General features: G+C 39.0%; 2 protein-coding genes across 2 annotated transcripts in view; one reads left to right on the forward strand and one right to left on the reverse strand.

Moving 5' to 3' along the window:
- The first annotated feature begins 3,727 nt into the window (after window positions 1-3,727).
- On the forward strand, window positions 3,728-5,373 carry ankrd9 (ankyrin repeat domain 9). Its single transcript, XM_066643117.1, has one exon. It carries the CDS (start codon window positions 4,024-4,026, stop codon window positions 4,912-4,914), a length of 891 nt encoding a protein of 296 aa, XP_066499214.1. The 5' UTR covers window positions 3,728-4,023; the 3' UTR covers window positions 4,915-5,373.
- A 715-nt stretch (window positions 5,374-6,088) lies between these two features.
- Window positions 6,089-20,084, reverse strand: part of tecpr2 (tectonin beta-propeller repeat containing 2) — a 38,373-nt gene continuing 24,377 nt past the window's right edge. Inside the window, exons 17-20 of the mRNA XM_066673418.1 lie at window positions 14,972-15,120; window positions 14,055-14,196; window positions 13,653-13,802; window positions 6,089-11,334 (exon numbers count right to left, since the gene is read on the reverse strand). Coding sequence (XP_066529515.1) covers window positions 11,183-11,334; window positions 13,653-13,802; window positions 14,055-14,196; window positions 14,972-15,120 — 593 coding nt within the window. The 3' untranslated portion in view covers window positions 6,089-11,182. The remainder of the gene's footprint in view (window positions 11,335-13,652; window positions 13,803-14,054; window positions 14,197-14,971; window positions 15,121-20,084) is intronic.

Consider the following 20,084-nt stretch of genomic DNA (forward strand, 5'->3'; position numbering starts at 1 on the left):
TATACCTTTTATTGTAATCAAAACTGTTTGCAAGTCATTCATGTAAAATAACACTTTATTGATATCTTAATGTAACTGAGACATCTTGGTTTCTTTGAATTGTTAACTGCAGCATTGTGCTGAGCCAAACGTAAGACTGTTTTTTTTATTATATTATGAATGTTTGTTTCATTTCTTTGAAATCAAATATATAAAAACCCACTAGCAATATCATACTTACAAATACATACAAACATTTCTTTATGTCATTAGTATGTAATACCTGCTTTACCAAAACAATCCTGAATCACTGAGCGCAAGGCCTTCTCAGGGCGACACACACTTACACTTTTACTCACACACTCTCACATTCACTCACACCGATGGACACTTTTTGAGAAGCCAGTCCACCTACCAACATTTGTGTTTGGACCGTGAGAGGAAACCAAAGCACATGGAGGAAACCCTCACAGACACAGGGATAATACACCAAACGGCTAAAGTTTTCAAGAATTTTGCAACAACTACTGTACATTTCAACAACTACTGAACAGTGAACAGTCCCCCACAGATGAGGATTGAACCCACTAAATATAAAAACGATATACTTTTCTTTTCTCATGTTAACAGCCTAGTGCATGTGTGTCATTTATCAGGGGATGAGACTGCACCAGGATGCAGTATGGGATGCACTGTGATGCATCTGGACAAGGTTCCATTAGGAAACCTTGCTGTTTGACATTCGTTTGACACATACCTCAACGCAACTTGCAACTCTGTTATGCAAGGAGACATTTTACGGATTTGTTGCAGAGGTCTTTGGGCCCAAGCTCATCTCAGATGGTCTAAAAACAGGGGAAACGTGCTGTGGTCAGACGAGTCCATGTCTTAGCATATTTTAGAAAAAAATGGAGATTGCTTTCTCTGTGCCAAAAACACAAGGAACCATCCGGAGTATTATTAAAGATAGGTACAAAATCCAACATCGGTCATGATATGGAGTTCCATCAGTGTCCTAAGCATTAGTGAGTTTGTATGTGTTAATGTACCACTGACATGGGGGGGGGGGGGTATATGAGGATTTTATATGCTACCATCATGGTGATGTACTTTCCTGGGGGAGTCCATAGTTATTTCAGCAAGATATTGCCAGTCTTAATTTTGCATGTGGCTTGATAGTGTCAACAGTTGAGTCTCAACACATGTGTTGATTGGCCTGTCTGCGGTCTAGGTCTGTCTCCTAGGCTGCATCAGGAAGAGCAGATGCTCTATAGGAGTTTAGTATTACTATTTTAGTATTACTTTATTTAAGGCAAAGCTCGCCACTGTAATCAAAAAACATTATTATTTTTTAAATAAACTTCAGATGTTACCTCACCATTAGCTGCTCTCCAGTCTGTTTGCGTGCTTGAACCTGATGATTTTACAAAGCCCCTGTGTCTGTATATGAGTAAATAAACAAACTTTCTCTGTCTGTTAAGCTAGACTTTCTCTCTCTGCTCAGGTCAGAAGCATCTGGAGTTTTTTAGACAATGGAGAGAACTCCAAACGTTGAAAAGCACGAATCATTCTTCAATGAGGATCACCTGCTCCATAGGTGGGTAATATTGACCTATTTTTGCTGATTCTGATGGATATGTTTCGAGAGACGGCTAACTGCATTACCAAAAGTGATACAAAAAGAAATGACTTGAGTTTCAAATTAATAAACCGTGAAAAAACTTTACAGAAATGTCAAATTTCAAACACGTACAAACAACAGGAGTTTTTTTCTCCTCAAACACACCGTTCCACCTTAAAAGACATGAAATTAACAAATTATAGATACTTTTTATAATTGCACTTAAACCTTAAAACATCTGGAAATATGGATGTAGATCATGGCTCAAATTATAATATCATGTTACATATGTAAAATTGTTAATTGTTATAGTGTGATGTCCTTGTCTGAGCTGAGCACTGCACTGCAGCCTGCTGAGCAGAGGGCACTGGTGTTACCTAGCATTCCAAAATACCCAATACCAAAAATAGCTACGGTCAGTAAGCCTTGTGTGCTTAATTAGGAAGGAGCACATGAAATGTTGCATGAAACAAAATCAGTTTTCAAAACACAGAGGTTTTCCTTACAAGTCTGAATTTCTCTGAAGTACTCTTAAAAAAGATATTTTGGGCGCACTGCTGGGACGCCTGTATCTGTGTTGACATTGGTGACATAAAAGTGATAGTAACTAAACTTTTGAACAGTGTCTTTGAAATTAAAGTTGGAAACTTCAGAGAATAATGTCAGTGTGGTGCATTTGCACATTCATGTGGATATGTGGAGCCTCTACCAACTCACGTACTGTAAAATAAAACCCCCTCATTTATGTGAAAGCACAAAATGAAGTGAAACAGAACAAACACGTGTGTGTAGAAGTAAGGGCACTGAACAAAAATGGAGAGAGAAAGAAAAGAACTAATTAAAAAAGAAAAAAAATCAAAGCCTCCGCTTCTCTATTCTCAATCCTGAGGTCTCTTGTTGAACGGAGCTGTGGCTCATTCTCATTTAAACTAACAGGCGTTGAAATCAGCATGTGTGCAAAATCACTACTCTAGAAGGTTCTGGAGGAAGTGCTGCCTTTTAGGCAGAAGGAACGTAATTGGTTACCAGCCGACGGGCGGGATGAATGTGATTGGTTGCAGAAAAAAATGCATACATTTTCAAATACTGGGCCCTAACCCAGTAAAGCTGCTCCTAGACCCCTGTGACTCCCCGCTGTGACGCCCAGAAATCACTTATTCACGTCTTAATAGAAGAAATAATTATGTTCCTTCTGCCTCAAAGTCAACGCTGCCTCCAGAACCTTTCTGAGAAGTGATTCTGCCTGAAATCAGCTGTTCTACAGAGGGTTATTTAGACAGGGGGAGAGGAGAGCTGTGTTGTTAAGCCTTGTGCTGTTTTGACCAAAGGATGTCACAAATGCTTGATTTAAACCATAGGGAACTGTGTTAACTTATGGAAAAGGGGCAGGTATGATATGACCTCTTTAAAAAAAAAACAATTGAAAAACCTAGCCCTTTACAATGACAGGCTATGTTGTGTTCATCCACTAGGTGATGCAGTTAGACCTTTTGCTGAGCATTAGCATTAGCAGCATCTCTTGAGGCTTTCCTACAGAACATTATGTGCCAGCATAGGGCCTACTTTATGTTCTATTTTTAACTGAGGTTTGCAATTCTTTACAGGCGAAACTGAAAGGAAGTGCTGTTTATTGTAATTTTCTATTAATTTTGGCATGATAAAAGAATACCTGTAGTATCATTATGAAATGTTGAAATTGTCCACAGGTACTTGTGTGAGTGACTGGGTGAGTGTGTGGAGGGGGGGGGGGTTGTATGTTTGTGTGTGTGTGTGCGGGGGGGTGGGGGGGTATGACCTTACACAGCTGGAGAAAATCTTTAAAGTAGCCTAGACAGTTATGAAAGATGAAAGAGCAACTAACTCAGCAGTGGACTGAGAAGTCCCCGGGCCATGTGATCATGTAGTCCTCAGCTCTGTCCTCTGTTAGATAAGGAGGCATGTTGTGAATGTGCTCTATGCGGAGGGACACTGCTACTCTCAGCTAAAAAGGCAAAGAGTGGGACGGTGTATCTCCACGTGACGCCATAGTGCCTGGGCCACTGAGAGCTCGTCGTGGCCGAGCGCGGGAGTGGCTTCAAGCTATAAGAAGAGCGCGTCGGGCAGCGTGAGGGGGTTTGGAGGAGGAGATGCTCAGTGGAGATATTTAGTGTGGCGCTTCGACAGACAGCGGGGACAAACAGGAGAGCTGCAGTCAGCCCAAGCAAAGACTGCGTTGGTTTTCAGTGTCCCACAGACAGTCAAAAATAATAGGCAACAGCCTGCATGTGTGAAACAATTGAGACTATATAACAAAGACATCAAAGCGCCGAATTGTGACGTGAACACGCAGCAGAGCCAATAAGATCCTTGCGTTGTGACGTGTCTGGCCAGAGAGTGACGGAGCTACAGTGTCTCGTCAGAAAGCTCGTTTCACGGCTGTGACGATGCCGCTGGACGTGGCGTGGCGCCCCTGCGAGGACTATAAATCCGAGTCGCAGTGCAAGCGGAGCTCGTTCGCCTTCTACCGCGCAGTGCGCGACCTCCACCCCGTGTGGCTGCTGGAGGAGATGCGCGCCACCGAGGCGCTCCACTGGGAGGAGGACCACGGTCGCGCGCGCGCCTTCTCCCCCGCCGAGGCGCTGCTCTACGCACTGGTGCACGACCACCAGGAGTACGCGCGCCACCTTCTGCGCGCATACCCGTCGCGCGCGCTGGCGGCGCCGAGCGCCAGCTTCCGTGGCTGCGCGTGCACAGTCGCCGCCGCGCCGCACCTGGCGCTCGCCGTGCGCCACGAGCGCATCGCCATCCTCGGACTGATGCTTGAGGCGGCGGCGGAGCACTTCGGCGAGGACGAGCGGCGCGCCTTTCTGGACGGACGCGGGTGCGCGCACGGCGGCGGCAAGAGCGCGCTGCATGTGGCGTGTGAGCAGGCGCGCGGCGACTGTCTGCTGGCGCTCCTGGCCAACGGCGCCTGCCCGCACGTGACTGACAGCGCCGGGGACGCGCCGCTGGACTGCCTGCTGGAGCAGATGGAGCGTTGCGGGGACGGGGACAGGGACGCGAGCGCCCGACGTGCTTGCCTCGGCTACCTGATGCTGTTCGTGCCGGCGCCGCGCGTGCGGAGAAGAACGCAGCTGCTGGAGGACGCCGCGCGCTGGACTCAACTGCTAGGCGAGCGCGTGTACAACTGGGTGAGCGGGCAAGCGCCGACCTCGCTGCTTGTCATGTGCACGCGCACGTTGCTGAGAGCGCGCGCTGAGGTGCTGCTGGAGCCACTGCCACGATTCCTCAAACCTCCCGAGTTCAGACTGCAACAGTGGGGGATGATGGAATAAAGACACGAAAAGAGCATAACACTGTACATATGTGAATATTTCTGTCTGCGTAATTTTGTACATAGACGTATTTAATGTAATGCTATGTGTGAAAGTCTCTATGAAAATATTAAACATTTATTTTTGCAAGCATTAGTCATTTTTCAAAGAGACCACGGAGGATTCTCTATAGGTCACCTACCTGTACATATCAAAACCTGCAAACTGGCTCTCAGCACAGTGGCGCAACAGGTAGAGGTGCTGCTACACCACTCCAGGGTCCTACAATCCTCACCTTGTGTCACCTTGGTGTTCTCCCTGTGTCTGGGTGGGTTTCTTCTGGGTGCTCCAGCTTCCTCACACAGTCATAACACAAATGAGCGAGAAAGCTGACCACAGGTGTGAGTGACTGAGTGTGAACTTTACTTTACAGAAAAACAAAGTATACTTAAATTGTTCTGATGTACTTAATTTTATTTTGGAACCACTAATTTATATTAAATCACTAATAATATTTAAGTTAAATTATACCAAGTTACCCTTAATTTATACAAAGTATAATTTTATATTTGACACCCTTGTAATATAATTTAAATAAAAGTTTATTCTTCTAAATTACAAGTCTTGGAATGTGTGAAATAACATCTGTGTTTTATTTTATTTTATTTATTTTTGACAGGGTCTCTGCTTGGTCGTATTAGTGATTTTTTATTTATTTTTAGAATTGATATTTTTTAATGATTTAAGCACAATCTTAATGTTTTTAGGGTGCAATCAGGCAGCTCAGAGATATATAATTCAACTGTATCAGAGGAGTGGAAAAAAATAACATGACTACTATACTCAGTTTACTTAAATTGTGTATATCACAGTCAAATTAAGTATTAAAAAAAAGATGTATGGTGAGTGTACTGGTGGAGTTTGGCTGCTGTTACATTGTACAAAGTATACGCTGCACCCTTGTGGGTGTTGAGTTGAATCTCTAATGCCCCAAAGAATATACATAGCTTTGGGTGTCTAGAAAAATCACCATTAACTTTTATTTCTGGGATAATACAAATCTAAACATAAAAAATTACAAAAATTACACAACAGCTACAAAAACAAACCAAAAACCCATTCACCTCTCTGGAGTCAGAAGCCTTTGATGCTGTCAGCATGTTACCACCTGCTGAAATAACGAGCCTGTGTCTTCTTTTTTGTAAACCTTTTTAATGTTGGAAGTTAGTGTATGCATGACGTAAATACAGCGAGGTTAAAGCATGGTTAATGATCTCACTTAAACCACACAGGCGTAGAGCCACTGCTCTGAAAGTGCTTACTGTTTTACCGTTAGACTGTTAACAACAGTATTTTGGTCAGAGGACAAGAGGAGCAGAGCAGCCTCCTGGACAACTGAGTCAAAGGCAGAGTTTCACATATAAAAGGAAAACAATCATAAACAGAAAATATCAACATAGTTATAGTTATTCCCATTTGCTAATTGCATAATCAGATTTATCAGAGTTCTGAGGTGTCAGTCAAAAAAAAAAAAAAAAATAAAAAAAATAAAAAAAAGGGCATTTCACAGACACTTGGAAGAAAAGGACCAAGAATATCAAACATCAGCCCATTATTGTGGCCTTATATTAAATTAGCTATGATACACTGACTTGTTCATATTCAAGATGCATTCTCTACACGGAATTACATGGATAATGCTTAACCAGCATTAAAATACAGCTCACTGAAAACGGACTATGATAGCTTCTGCAGCTAACCAAGCAGCTTTAAGTGTGGAGTAGAATAAACTTTAAATAGCATTAATCAGCCTAAAATAAATGGGCTGAACAGAATATAATAGACACAAGAGCTGAAAACCACCTCCCCATCCCCTCCATCAACTAACCCTACTCCCATTCATGCATGGATATGATTTTAATTGACAAATAGCAGGTGCAAACCTAGAGAAGTCTTTCTTGAAGGGGAAAGCAACTAAAGCTCATTTCAAATAAGAACTCTGGAGAAACTCTAGAGAAACTCCTTAGTATCAGGGCCAGAAACGTCCCGGAGTCACCTGTAGCACATAGTGGGAAATTTTCTGTGTTGGACGTGTTCTCACAGTGAGAAACTTGCCTCCAGCTTTAGGTATGGGGTGGCATCTGTGCAGTGCGTGCAGGAGATACAGTGAATTCTCCAGGACAATAGAAGCTCTGTTCACACAATTGCTGGCTTGAATTTTACTCAGACTTTACACTAGGGCCATAGGCGCAGTGTTAATTTCGTTAACAAAAACTATGACGAAAAATATTTGTTAACATCCCAATTTTCAAAACGAAAAAATAGACATGAACTACACAAATAATCATTAGAAGATGAGAACTATGATGAACTACTAAAAAGTAAACGGAAATATGAAAGGACCCATTATTTCAGTTTTTAATTGAATATCACTAGGAAACAAAAACTGTTTGCTGTGTTCAGAGTGACGAAAGAATGGGCAGAACACTGAAGATTAGTCGATTCTTCGAGCCTCTGGGAGATGCTTGTATCGACTGCTGGCCAATGATTTATAAAGCCGAATCTTTTGGAGTTGACTTGGTTTGCAAGCACCTTCTGCAGCAGACTTTAATAGTTACAAAATGTATTTGAAAAATAAAGTGACCATTTTCCTTCTATAATTTTGGACGGTAACATTTTTAAATGTAACGTGATTTTTAAGCAGTTGTTTTTAAACGTTAGTAATAAATAACATCTCTGTAATAGAAAAACCAATAAAAATAAGCTAAGTATGTCTAATTAAATAGATACAATATAAACAGTAGAGGGTTGTGATGTAAAATGCTCTATTCTTGAGAACCTTTCAGTGGTGATTGTTGGAAACAGATATCTGAAGTGAATACATTTCCTGGTGCCTGAGATGTCCAGGTTCCTGTTTCTGACATAAGCCTTTGGCCTAAAGTCTATTTTTAAAACTGATTCATAGAATTAGAATTAGAATCACTTTATTGGCCACAGAGGAATTGGTTCTCTGCATTTAACCCAATCCGTGCAGTGAATCACACACCTGGGGAGCAGTTGGGGGTTAGGTGCCTTGCTCAAGGGCACTTCAGTCATGACCTGTTGGTCTGGCTCTGGTCATCAAATCGGCAACCTTCCGAAGGCTCCCTAACTACCAGACTCAAAACACTCTGGTCCATTAAGGCCGGGGTACACTGATGGGACAAATGCAAACAATCCAGAACAACACCAAGCGTTTGGTTGGTGTGCCGTACCTGTGTTTGACCGCTGAAAGACCCCAATATTCCCTTCCCATTCACTCTCTAGTTAATTTCGCTAGTCAGGTTTTGTTCTGACTTTTCTAAAGACAACTACAAACATCCTCTCTCAGGGTACTATGGCTTTTAGGGGAATTCATTTTTTTCTAATCTATCTCTAGATTCACTGTTTGGATAGTGTATTTTGACATTACCACCACTGTAAAGACAATCTGAATCTTCATGGTTGTCTATTCACGGGGGGTTAAAACCACAGGGGTTCTCTCTAACTATCACTTTCAGAAACAGATCATTCTGAAACTAATAGAACTTTTCAATTTCAGTAACATTTACAAATGGCACTGATGATAAAACTACTGAGCACAAAATGTCTCTAACCTTTTATTATGTCAGTATAACGGTAATGTTTACTAACAAATGCAATCAGCTTTAGAGGAAATATTCTGTATAATAATGAACTGTTCATGATGTCTACAAACATTATAATTCCATTATACACTGAAGAATCACTGGATTAAGAACTCCTACCTAGTATCTACACTCCTTGTCCATGTTATCAGTTCCACAGACAATACAAGGCACTTTGGAGTTCTACCATTATAGTCTGTAGCTCACCTGTTTCTCTGCATACTTTTTTCAGGATCAGACACAGCAGTGCTGCTTGAGTTTTTAAACACTGTCCACTCACTGTGCACTCTGTTAGACACTCCCACCTCGTTGGTCCACCTTGTAGATGTAAAGTCAGAGACGGTAGCTCATCTGTCACTGCACAGTTTGTGTTGGTCATCCTCTAGTCCATCAGTGGACAGAGGACGCAGTCCACAGGACATTGTTGGCTGGATATTTTCTGTTGGTGGACTATTCTCAGTCCAGCAGAAGTCTCACATTGACAGACTACTGCAGGAAAATAGATTTGACAAAAGGACCAATCACTAGTTTATTTTTTTTTGGCATGAAGCCAAAATGGAAGGAGGAAATCTATGATTCAGTCAAAACCAGTTCGTATACAGGGATGTGCAAATAACCAGAATCACAATGCCACTGGCAGAATTCTGACAGTGGGGCCAGATCAGTGCACTGAAAGTATCAGACTCCCCGTCTTTGGCTGAGGCTAGTTCAGCTGTAACACAGATGGCTTTAAAATCTCTAGTAGCACTGCTGTGTCTGATCCACTTGTACCAACCCAGCACACACTTCACCACAGCTCTGCAACACTGAGAATGATCCACCACCCAAATCATACCTGCTCTGTGGTGGTCATGTGGTAGTCCTAATAACGGAATAAATAAAGTATGCAGAGAAACAGATGGACTACAGTCTGTAATTGTAGAACTACAAAGTGTTCCTCTATGGTCAGTGGGGCTGATAAAATGGAAATGAGTGTAGTTACAATCTAGGTGTTTCTAATCCAGTGATCGTTCAGTGTATATACACACACGTCAGCCATCTTCTGACCATTAATCAATGACCAGTTTCACCATGTCCACTGTTGACAAAATATTACATGGTTCACCATTCAAAAATATTCTGTGCTTTGCTGATCTCAAACTGACCAATGACAAAGGGCTAGTAGATGGCTAATACATCTTACATAAGACAACAGACAGGCTGCTATCTACCAGTAAGGTGGACCTAATAGGTTACAAGGGTTTCTGAAAAAGAGGGAGGGCATGTAAATTAGTGCTTATTAAGCTATGGCATCAGAATTTTGGAGAACTACTCATTAGAGTTGACCATAACCTGCAAAAAATTAATCTAGACACAAGTCTAGACAGAATGGCACACCAAAATATGGTAAGATCAAAGTTCCCATTAATCCTTCTGCTCTATTAACAAGGTTTAAGCTTTAGTCCACAGTTGATCCCCCCACTTTTAGTTTGGCTTTGTAAATACAAAATAAAAAAATGATATAACGAGTCAAATGGTTAATTTGTCTTCCTTGTGACTGTAAATGTACTTAGCTTTAGCTCTGCACTACACTGCGCACCATGATGTCGTCTCTGGACTGTGGATGGGCAATTCACTAAATTTAGAGAGGCATTTTCCAGGACGTAAACAAGGCCTTGTTTGCTGTTTCGGGCTAAGCGCATTCTCCGTTAACTGCTGATATATTGCAATTGTTTTAAAGCATTTTTTTTTTTACTTTTTAAATCCTATACGCTGTACTTTTAATGTAATGTAAATAGCAAACGTATGTTTTTTACAATATATGAGATAAGAAACCTTCTTTACCAATGCCATACAAACTCCAGTACATAACTATTACTTTTGGTGAACATGGAGGTAAGAGACCATGCTCTATATCTGACACAAGTGCAGATATGTGCCAAACACTAACATGATTTCATTTAACTAGTGTTATTTACAAACATTTCCACTTTCCCTACCTTCGTTAAAGACCATAACCTGAGTCTCTTTAGAAGCCTTGCAATGTGAACACCCTCAGTAAAACCAGGATCCATGTTTAGAGACTTCAGCGAAAGAGTGCTCATCCAGGATCATTGTTTTGGCCTCCCACAATCAACAACATGCAAATGCAACAAAGGCATTTCTGTTGGAAAGGAAATCTGATCCTAGATATGAAATCTTACTCTGGTGTATTCTGTAAACACAGATCCAAGTTGCGGCAGATAATTTCTGAACTCAGTAGATACTAAGAGGAATAATGTTCACATTAAACTGTGCACTGAGTGCACTGGGGTATTAACCAAACCTTTTCAGCATCTTGAAAATCATAAAATTAATAATCTTTCTTCTTTATATTAAAAAATAAATAAGGGTTTGGTTAAAACAAGTTAAGAAAACAAAGATTCTGGTCACAAGGTGCACTGAGACAGTAAAACATCTGACCCTGTCGAGTCTGTCCTGCTAAACTTGACTTCCTTATGTTACAGCAATGTGCACTCAGTGCACTGGATCCCTTTCTGCTTCTGTACACAGGTTAAAAACAAGAGTAAAGTGCCCACTAGCAAAGAAAACGGAACCGTTTTATCCATGAACAGCTAATAGAAAAATTCTTTCAATCTGACTTTCTAAATCACCTCCCACTCCTCTTCAAGCTCCTCCCCACTGATAGAGCCTGCTGTGCCGTGATTTTTGCCAGTACTGTGCAGCAGGGTCTTGGTGAGCCTCTGTGTAAGAACACCAGCTGGGGTTACCGCCCAAAGCTCATCCATTGGTGTCACTGTAAGAAAGAGGATTCATGAACTTCCATTTATGACTCTGTTATGAATATGCTGCAAAAAAACTTAGCAAACAACTTAAGAATTCATTTATAGCTGTGGGTCCTTCAAAAGCAGCCATGATAACTCACTACTCACAAATTAATTTATTAGTAGGATCAAAATATACAGTGAAAATGGGTTTTAGGAACCTCTGCCTAAAGGGTGCCCAGTTGTATCTGCAAAAGGCAGCTGGCGCTGCAAGTTTCAATTTATGATCTACATTTGGAATTAATACCAAATTTACTGTAAGGCTATAAACATGTCAGCATGCGCAGGAAGAAAAGCCAGTCCTTATTGCAATCTGCTGAAAGACTGTCTAGAGGTCAGGGCTAAAAAGAAGCTGAAGTCTCACCTGCAACATGGTAAGCTCTAGTGTCAATTTCAATTCATCAAATTGTTCTCATGTCAGAAGAATAACAGTGCAATCACATACATAGTTCAAAGCAAAGCAACATCAGGCAGTCACATCAAAGCTTTCAGTGCAGAAAGCAAAGCATTATAGACCTTATTTCTAGTACCCTTTCTAGTACTTATTTCTTAGCAGTCTAAGTTCCTTTAAGACTGAATCTCATGAACTTTTAAAGTATTATGGTGCTTTTCCATTGCATGGTACCTACTGTACTCAATTATACACCTAATAAAATCAGTCTAGGTCATTTTATATAAATATCACTAAAATATTAACATGTTAATGTACATTACCACACATGGGAATTTAACATGTTCATTAATTTAATGTATTAATTAATTTAACACGCTAATTAAGCATTTTACAAAATTTGGCCAAAACACTCTCCCATAACTCAGTCTTGTATTTTTAGTCTACTGACATATTAGTGGTTTAATTTATTACATATTTAGGGATGTAAACACAGCGTCACTACTGTTGAGTTCTGGTAGATTACATTTTATTTATGCTGAGATTATGTATTACGTTACGTCTCTCACCCATTACAACATTCATTTTCTCTTTTAAAGCTCCTGTGTCTGATGGTTTTAAAGCTCTCCCTGAAACATTTACTCTTCAAATAAATTATAATTTAAAAATCACAAAATCTACAAAGTTAAAAAATATATATATTTTTTCCTCTAGCCAGTTTGTCATGTATATCACTTTTATCTGCCTCCCAAAAACACAAGGAGATACTGGCATTTTTAAGTTTTTTGATTACATTTTTTTAATTGATAGACAGTACTAATATAAATATAATTTCTTTGTGCATATGTACATTGAGTCTACAGTTAACTATCCATTATAAAATACCTCAGCCTTTAGATGGGACAATGATATTAATTACAATGAATTTCAAAAAATCTGGAAGGTTAATTAGTTGAATTTATTTATTTTTTTAAATAATGCACATCACTAATCCCAATCAATATGCAACACAGAGACATGGCATCATGGGCATTTGTAGACATCACCATATATTCTCAGTTGGCTTAATTTGATTAATGGTATTTATGGTATTTCCTTTCCCACATGTACATCTCTGCCAGACTCCCCCTATTTCTAAAGCTATAGGTCCATCAGGTTGTTATAAAGGAGATGGTTGGGTTGCATTGCCATTCCTAAAAGAACAAGTGTACTCTTATTTTTATTGAGAACTAACATATCTTTAAAAACTTTTCAGATTGAAATGCCTTAAAACAACCAAGGTGCTTGGACAGACCTCCTGACTTCATCACAAATGTTTTATTTATTCTGAGAAAGTTGCTTTCAACATGGAGGTAAAGGGTGGACTTCTCAAACACTCTTATCTGCCAGACATAGTGCTTTCTTTAGAACATCTCTCAATAAATAAATAAATAAATAAAGGTCAATGATGATTCTGAGACATTTAAGTTGTGAGTTTGAAGACGTTGAGAGTGTGGGTGGGGAATGTATAAAATGTGCATGTCATCCTGCCATGCTGAAATCTTTTCTATTTTGATACATAACCATGCATCACTAATCTAGATGTCCACCCCTTTCTTCTCAGAAATTGCTTTTAAGATACAAACCATGTCTTTCTCAAACCTCTGACATAACACCCTCTGACAACAGCCAGTCCTAACTGTATTCCTTTAATCAGGTTCTCTCAGTCTTCAGACTATTGATTATGAAGTGTTATCCTGTTAGACTGGAATGAACCTGCAGCCTCATTGGCCCCTCTGCAGATAACACTGGGCACTCAAATAAGCAACTCGTTCAGCTGTTAAATATATAATTCAGCATTATGTATATTAGCACATCATCATTCACCCTCTTTATACCTCTTCTTGCAATTTTGCATACCTGCTAGCCAGTTGACTAGGCCTGGTACCTTCTTCCAGTAGTCCCCAGCTGGGTTTTTCTCAGAAATTCCATATCGCCGGGCCACTTCACCATTTGGGCAGCGCACCCAGACAGTTCTTGAGCTCAACACTAGCTGACTGGCTTGAAGACCTGCAACAAAGTGATAAAGGCTGAACCTTAGGCAAACTGTGCTAATGTAGCTATCTCTCCAACTTGGCCATGCTAACTGGCAGCACTAGAAATTATCATTAAGTAAATCTATTGGACTTCCTCTCTTTTAAAAATAAATGTAAATTTGCTTAATAACATTACAACAACAAGAATTTGCCAAATTAACAAAAGCAAAAAAGTGATAGATTAAAAAAAATATATATAAAAAAATAAAAAGTGTTGGTGGTCTACCAGGAATGTGCTCCCAGGCTGTCCCCACTGGCATCTCCTCTGTAATGCCGATGCGCACATGCACGTTAGCCCGGTTGTCTATGGCCCACAGCATGCGGTCATTAGGACTGGTCTGAACCCTGACCAAGTGTACACCAATAGGCTGCCCAAGAGAACACAACACAGGTAGACATCAAATTGAGCTTCTGTTACTGAGCATTATGATTTTGATAAACCACGGCATCAATCAATCAGTCCTATGCACATTTGTAGCCAGCCATGAAAGTTTTAGCTTTCAACAAACATTGTGTGTGACTGGTTAGAGGCTTAGAATTTAAGGCTGAATTTGCAAGTAAATATTAATGTTAAAATACCACAAAACAGCCCTAAAACAAATATAATGGCTTGACGTAACATATCATTTCATTTAAATGTGCTCATACATTATATGGAAAAAATGTTTTGGGACACACACCTACATGATCCTACAATATCCCATTCTTAATCCACAAGCATTAATATGTCCCCTTTTGCTGCTATAACAGCAGTTTTGAAAGTCAGTAGCTATTGAATCAGTAGGGTGCTGTCGACTTTTGCACACTATGTGCCTCAGTATTTTGCAATCACGCTCTGGAACTTTACATGGTCTACCACTCTGTGGCTGAGTTGCTGTGGTTCCAATTTTTAATAATACTACACACAGTAGATAGTGGAATATCTTGGATTGAAGACATTTCACAACTGACTTGTTTCAACAATGATGGCATCTTACTAAAGTACCACAATTGAAATCACTGAGGTATTTGGAACAACCCATTTTTACACAAATGTTTATAAAAGCAGACTGGATGAATAAGTGTTTCATTTTATACACCCGTGGCAATGGGACTGAATAAAACTCCTGAATTCTGTTCTAGTGTGGGATGAAGACTGTTTACCTGCTCAGGTGGATCAATGCAAATCCAGGCTGGAAGCATCATGCTGGGGTTCAGAGGTTGTGTTCCCACTCGGAAATACACCATGCCATTGGCGTCACATGCCCACACGTTCTGACTACCACAAGAAAAGCTCAGAAGCCTCACGTGCCCTATGCATGTGTGAATGAACAAGGGATAGAATAACAAAGTTGGTTGGGGAGAGGAAGTGAAAGAAAGAAAACATGCTTTTGGTATAGACACTATATCTATACCACTTGTTTTTTAACACTAGACTACTAGGTGTGTTCAGCATCTCAAATTCACATTTGTTTGTATGTCCCTGAATTGATTCTAAATACAAAATCAAACCAAAAATGGAAAGTTTTTGACTAATAATTAGCAGCATGGATGCTGACACCCTCATGACACCTAGGCCCATTTCAGGCCTAGAAATGTTAACACCACACAGTTGTCTCTGCCTTTTTCATGTACCCTTCCTTAAGAAGTAGTAAACCTGCATGATTACAACAATACATTTACACTTGTTTTTAATGCTAACAAATCAGTAGTAAGATCAGATTCTCTAACACTGTGCCATGAGACTAGAGCAACATAATTAGCCACTATCCCCTTACATTTTTCATTCAAAGGTTTCTAAGGCTGGTTTCTTAACAACAGCACAATATACAATGCAAGTTAAGGCCTGGCAGAGCAAGATAGTTTGATGTGTCTGTATAACCTTGACGTAACGGCATTTGTACTACTACACAAACATTAAGGCAGTACAGTGCTGAACAATCTCAATCAGATAATGATAGTGGCTTCTGTCACACTGCACAATGATGACATGTACTCTCTGTTCAATTGATAATCAGTAGTTAAAACTGACACCGTCTGTGCCACATGAATGATTTTGCCCCATCATTTGTGATTTAAAAATTAAATTTTATGTCTAAATTTGTAAGGCATTTTAGCATATTGTAGGTGGTGTTGGGCAATATGGCCGTAAAACAATATTACAATATTTTATGGCATTTTTGCGATACTATATTTGGCAAAACACTGAAAAACCATTTAATTAATTTCAAGAACATACTATTACAACACATGATAGTTAATGTTTTATTCTAGTGAAATATAACCATTTCAAACAAAGTAGAAACAAACAAACAAAAAAAATTTGGGTGCTTCTGCTTGAGGTGGTGAAACAGATTAGCTGTGTCTCCCACCCTTTTGTTGTTACAGGTTTCTTGCCTATCATACATATTACCGTTTTTGGTACATCTGATATTGTGCAACTAATTCACTTTCACATGATGAAGCAAGTCAGAACATTTCTATTATAACAATATGGATAAAATATTATATTGACATTATTGCAAGTGATATATGGTACAGCCATTGACCAACTAATTAACCTTGCAAATTTTTTGAAATATTATCATAAAGAACACTGACCAAATACATCAGATTAAAAATTGACCAATATAATCTATCCATGTTGTCCTTTCATAATGTAAATAAAGTTTATTGGTTCGGGTTGTCAATATGATCTTGTTTAAATGACACTGTGATAAAACTGTCATAAGATGCTTCTCTGGGCATAATGTGGCCAATATTTGAAATAAAGATAACTTTATAACTCTTTTAATTAATATAATTACAACACATTCAACAGTGCTGTCAGACCTAAATCAAATCCTGATTTGATTCCTGAATGTTATCTACTTGTCAATAGCAGTAAAGCAATCTAGCTTGAGTTCAATGCTCAAATAATTCATGAACAAGCAAAAAACAATAGATATCACACTTGTGGTCTTGGGCTTTGACCTTTGAAAGCTTCCTATGTAAACAGTGCTTAGCTGTTCAGGGAACATTTGCAGCATTCATCAACTCGCCACCTCTCTGTTCTGCTCTAAACCGTCACAGAAAACATTAATGTGAACTTCTGAAACAAATCAATCATATGAAATAACAATTTGAACTCATTTAAATCTTGTAAAAAAACTGCACAGCAGTTCTCAAGCTTCATTTTGAAAACCATAGGGAACAGTTTGTAATCTGTGGTCTGCCTTCATTCTAAAAATGAGCCAACATGCTCAAGCTGTCCCGAGCTCATCTTTCACACGGCTACACGTCCACACCATCCAAAACAGGCAAGGCTACAGCTGCCCCTATCACATGACTCTGTGTATCTATACCCCCACCCATTTCGCAGCAAAACACATTCACACATGCACTCCATAAACAAACATTAGACGGTAGGATGTTCTTACTCTGAGGTAACCAGAGTTTTAATCTTGTCACTGAGAGACTATTACAGGAGCTGGGATTTATCAGTGTTTAACATAATCTCCTTGAATTCAAAGCAATGAGTGGTGTTAGTTCTGCTGTAAAAGAAAGGTTTTAAACATTTTTCAGAATTTCAGCATGCTCTGTTCCCAAAGGAAGACCTTCGCTCAGATTCAGAGTTCATTAAGGATTTCTATCTTCAAAAATAGCTGCTGTACATGACTTAAAGACAAGATTAGGTTGTACTTTCAATACGTTTGTGGATTCAGGGTTGCTCTCAGACATTCTCTTAAGTAAATAAGTATTAAGAGTTATTTTACATGAGGGGACAGGGTAATGTAATCATAACTAGTGTTTCATACTGATTTTTCTTTGCCACGTTAGTTTGTTTATGGGCAGCTTGTTCAGTAATGATTCTGATGATTTTTTATTAACCATAAAACACCAAAAGAACCAACTCCATTCTGGAAATCCATTATAAATTGTGATTACTATACAAATATATTACATTAAATCCAAGAAAGGACTGCGCTCAAAAGCCCAATTCAAAACACTTCATATTGCTATGATTCATTAACAAAGACACATGTAAAATGACAGAAAATAAGTCTGAATTTACACAATGGAAATTACACAATAAACAACTGCAGGGCAGACTCTTAAAAGGAAAATAGCATGACAATGATATTATCAGTGTATCAGTGCATGTGCACATTAATGTGAGCCTAGCAAACCAAAAACTGCTAGCTGTTCAATCGCTTTGCCTGCTGGAAACTGGACTAATGTGTTTATGAAATGAGTGTAAAAAAAAAAAAAAAAGTGGATAAGTCAGACATGCTAGGCTTCCTCTCTCTCTGCATATGGCAGAAAAACAAATGTTAAAATTCACAACAGGAGATGAGGATTTTGCTGTATTCCTGCTCCATAGGTGGGTAATTAGAGCTGGACGATATGGGCAAAATTTATATCACAATATATTTCTTAATTTTGGTCAATACAATATAATTCTGAAATCGATATGAACAATAAAAAAGCCACTGAACTGAAAGCAATATAATTTCATCATCAAACCAAAACTCTTGGCTTGTCAATATTAACATTGTTAAACTACATTAAAATAATCTATACTGAAATATTGAAAATGTGTTTAAAAATCATATCATTCTTATGGAAAACATTTATATTGTGATATGTATTGATATTGAATTATTGTCCAGCCCTATAAGTAATACTGACTTATTTTTGCTGTTTCAGATTATTTTAGGCAGGATCCCACTCTAAATTTAGAAGACTGTTAACTAAGAGTATACTTAGATTCTTAGACTACTAAGAGTAAATTTTGTTCCTCAAAACACCCCGTTCCACCGTAAAATAGGCTTCTGAACATAAACAAACAGAAAACTGCAATTTCCCACAATCTTAGACGTTCCCTTTAAAGAAACAAGCACTGAAACTGGTGACTTTGAAATGTTCTGTTTAGAAAGGGTGAGAATGTTTCTGTTTGACTTTTGTGGAAAATTTTAAATTACTCTATGAGTGGTGTGTTGAAAGTATTGTATATAGACCATTTGACAGGAGTTTCCACACTTGGTAATTTGTATAAAATTTTTAATCCTGTGCAAACTCCTGTGCAAAAAGAACATTGGCAATTTCCTGTGGTACCACATTACATATAAACCCATGTGTAAATGACCTTCTCCCAAGAGAACTTCAAAAAATGTATTGTTGTTTTAACTTGGATGCTAATGGATGTTGCCAGTAGCAAAATTTTAAAAGCATATTTAAAGCACTCAGAAAAGTAGTAGCAATAAAGCATGCTGAGTGTGTGTTTCTGGAAGCCAAAATGTTGATGAAATGCCTGTCTTCTGCATTGCTTTTCCTCAGTATTTAGTATCCCATCAATCCACTATTTAGGAGATCAGCAACACTTGAAGTGCTTTCCTCTTTTTCTGCCTTGAACCCTGATCCTTTGCCATGGCGTTACGCAAGGACCACCTGCTCATATAAAAATATAAACAAGTCCCTCAATGATAGACACTTTGGATATACGAGACCCTCCTTGGCTGTCTGAGCATTTAACATGCTTGTAATCCGAACCATCACAATGCAAAGCAAAACACACCCATCCTGCAACTTAACTACAAATCCATACACACATGTGCTATTTGTGTTGTTTGCGGGGGGGTAAAAATAAAGAAAAAAAGTTAAGAAACTGATAATATTACTATTACATAAACTATTACATAATTAGGTCATCAGTGGACTGCAGTCAACAGGGAACCTGAGATGAGTTGAAACTGGAGAAGGTCCACGAGGCAAGGTATGTTCCCCCACACAGGACTCACCCAGAAGGACTCCTACCATCTGACTAACACATTCAAACACTGCGTCAAAACATGTCCACTAGCAGTGACTTATAAACTCTAAGGAATGAAGCGGTCACGAGGGATAGATGTTTTTAACTTCTTTTCCTACACATTTTAAACTCATTATATTCATATGTATGGTCATATGCAAACGTTTAAACATGTTTTGTTGATTTTCTAACTGAAAACAAATACACACCCACTTCAGATATACACACACACACACACACACACACACACATACACACAAATTGCATCTCATATTAATAAACAATTGTTTAACAATAATATAACAAATTTGTGCACTGAAAATACATTTGGTAGTGTTTAATATGCAACACCAGTGAGAAAGAATGTAACAAAAGCAAGATCTTATGTTCTTGTAGATTGTTTACCTCTGGTGATGTGAGAGGTCTCTTTTTTGTTTTGAGTAATCTCTGTTAGAAGCCTCTGATTAGGGTTTTGGTTAAAGTCGT

This window comes from Hoplias malabaricus, chromosome 1 (assembly GCF_029633855.1).
Source record: "Hoplias malabaricus isolate fHopMal1 chromosome 1, fHopMal1.hap1, whole genome shotgun sequence".
Classification (NCBI taxonomy): domain Eukaryota; kingdom Metazoa; phylum Chordata; class Actinopteri; order Characiformes; family Erythrinidae; genus Hoplias; species Hoplias malabaricus.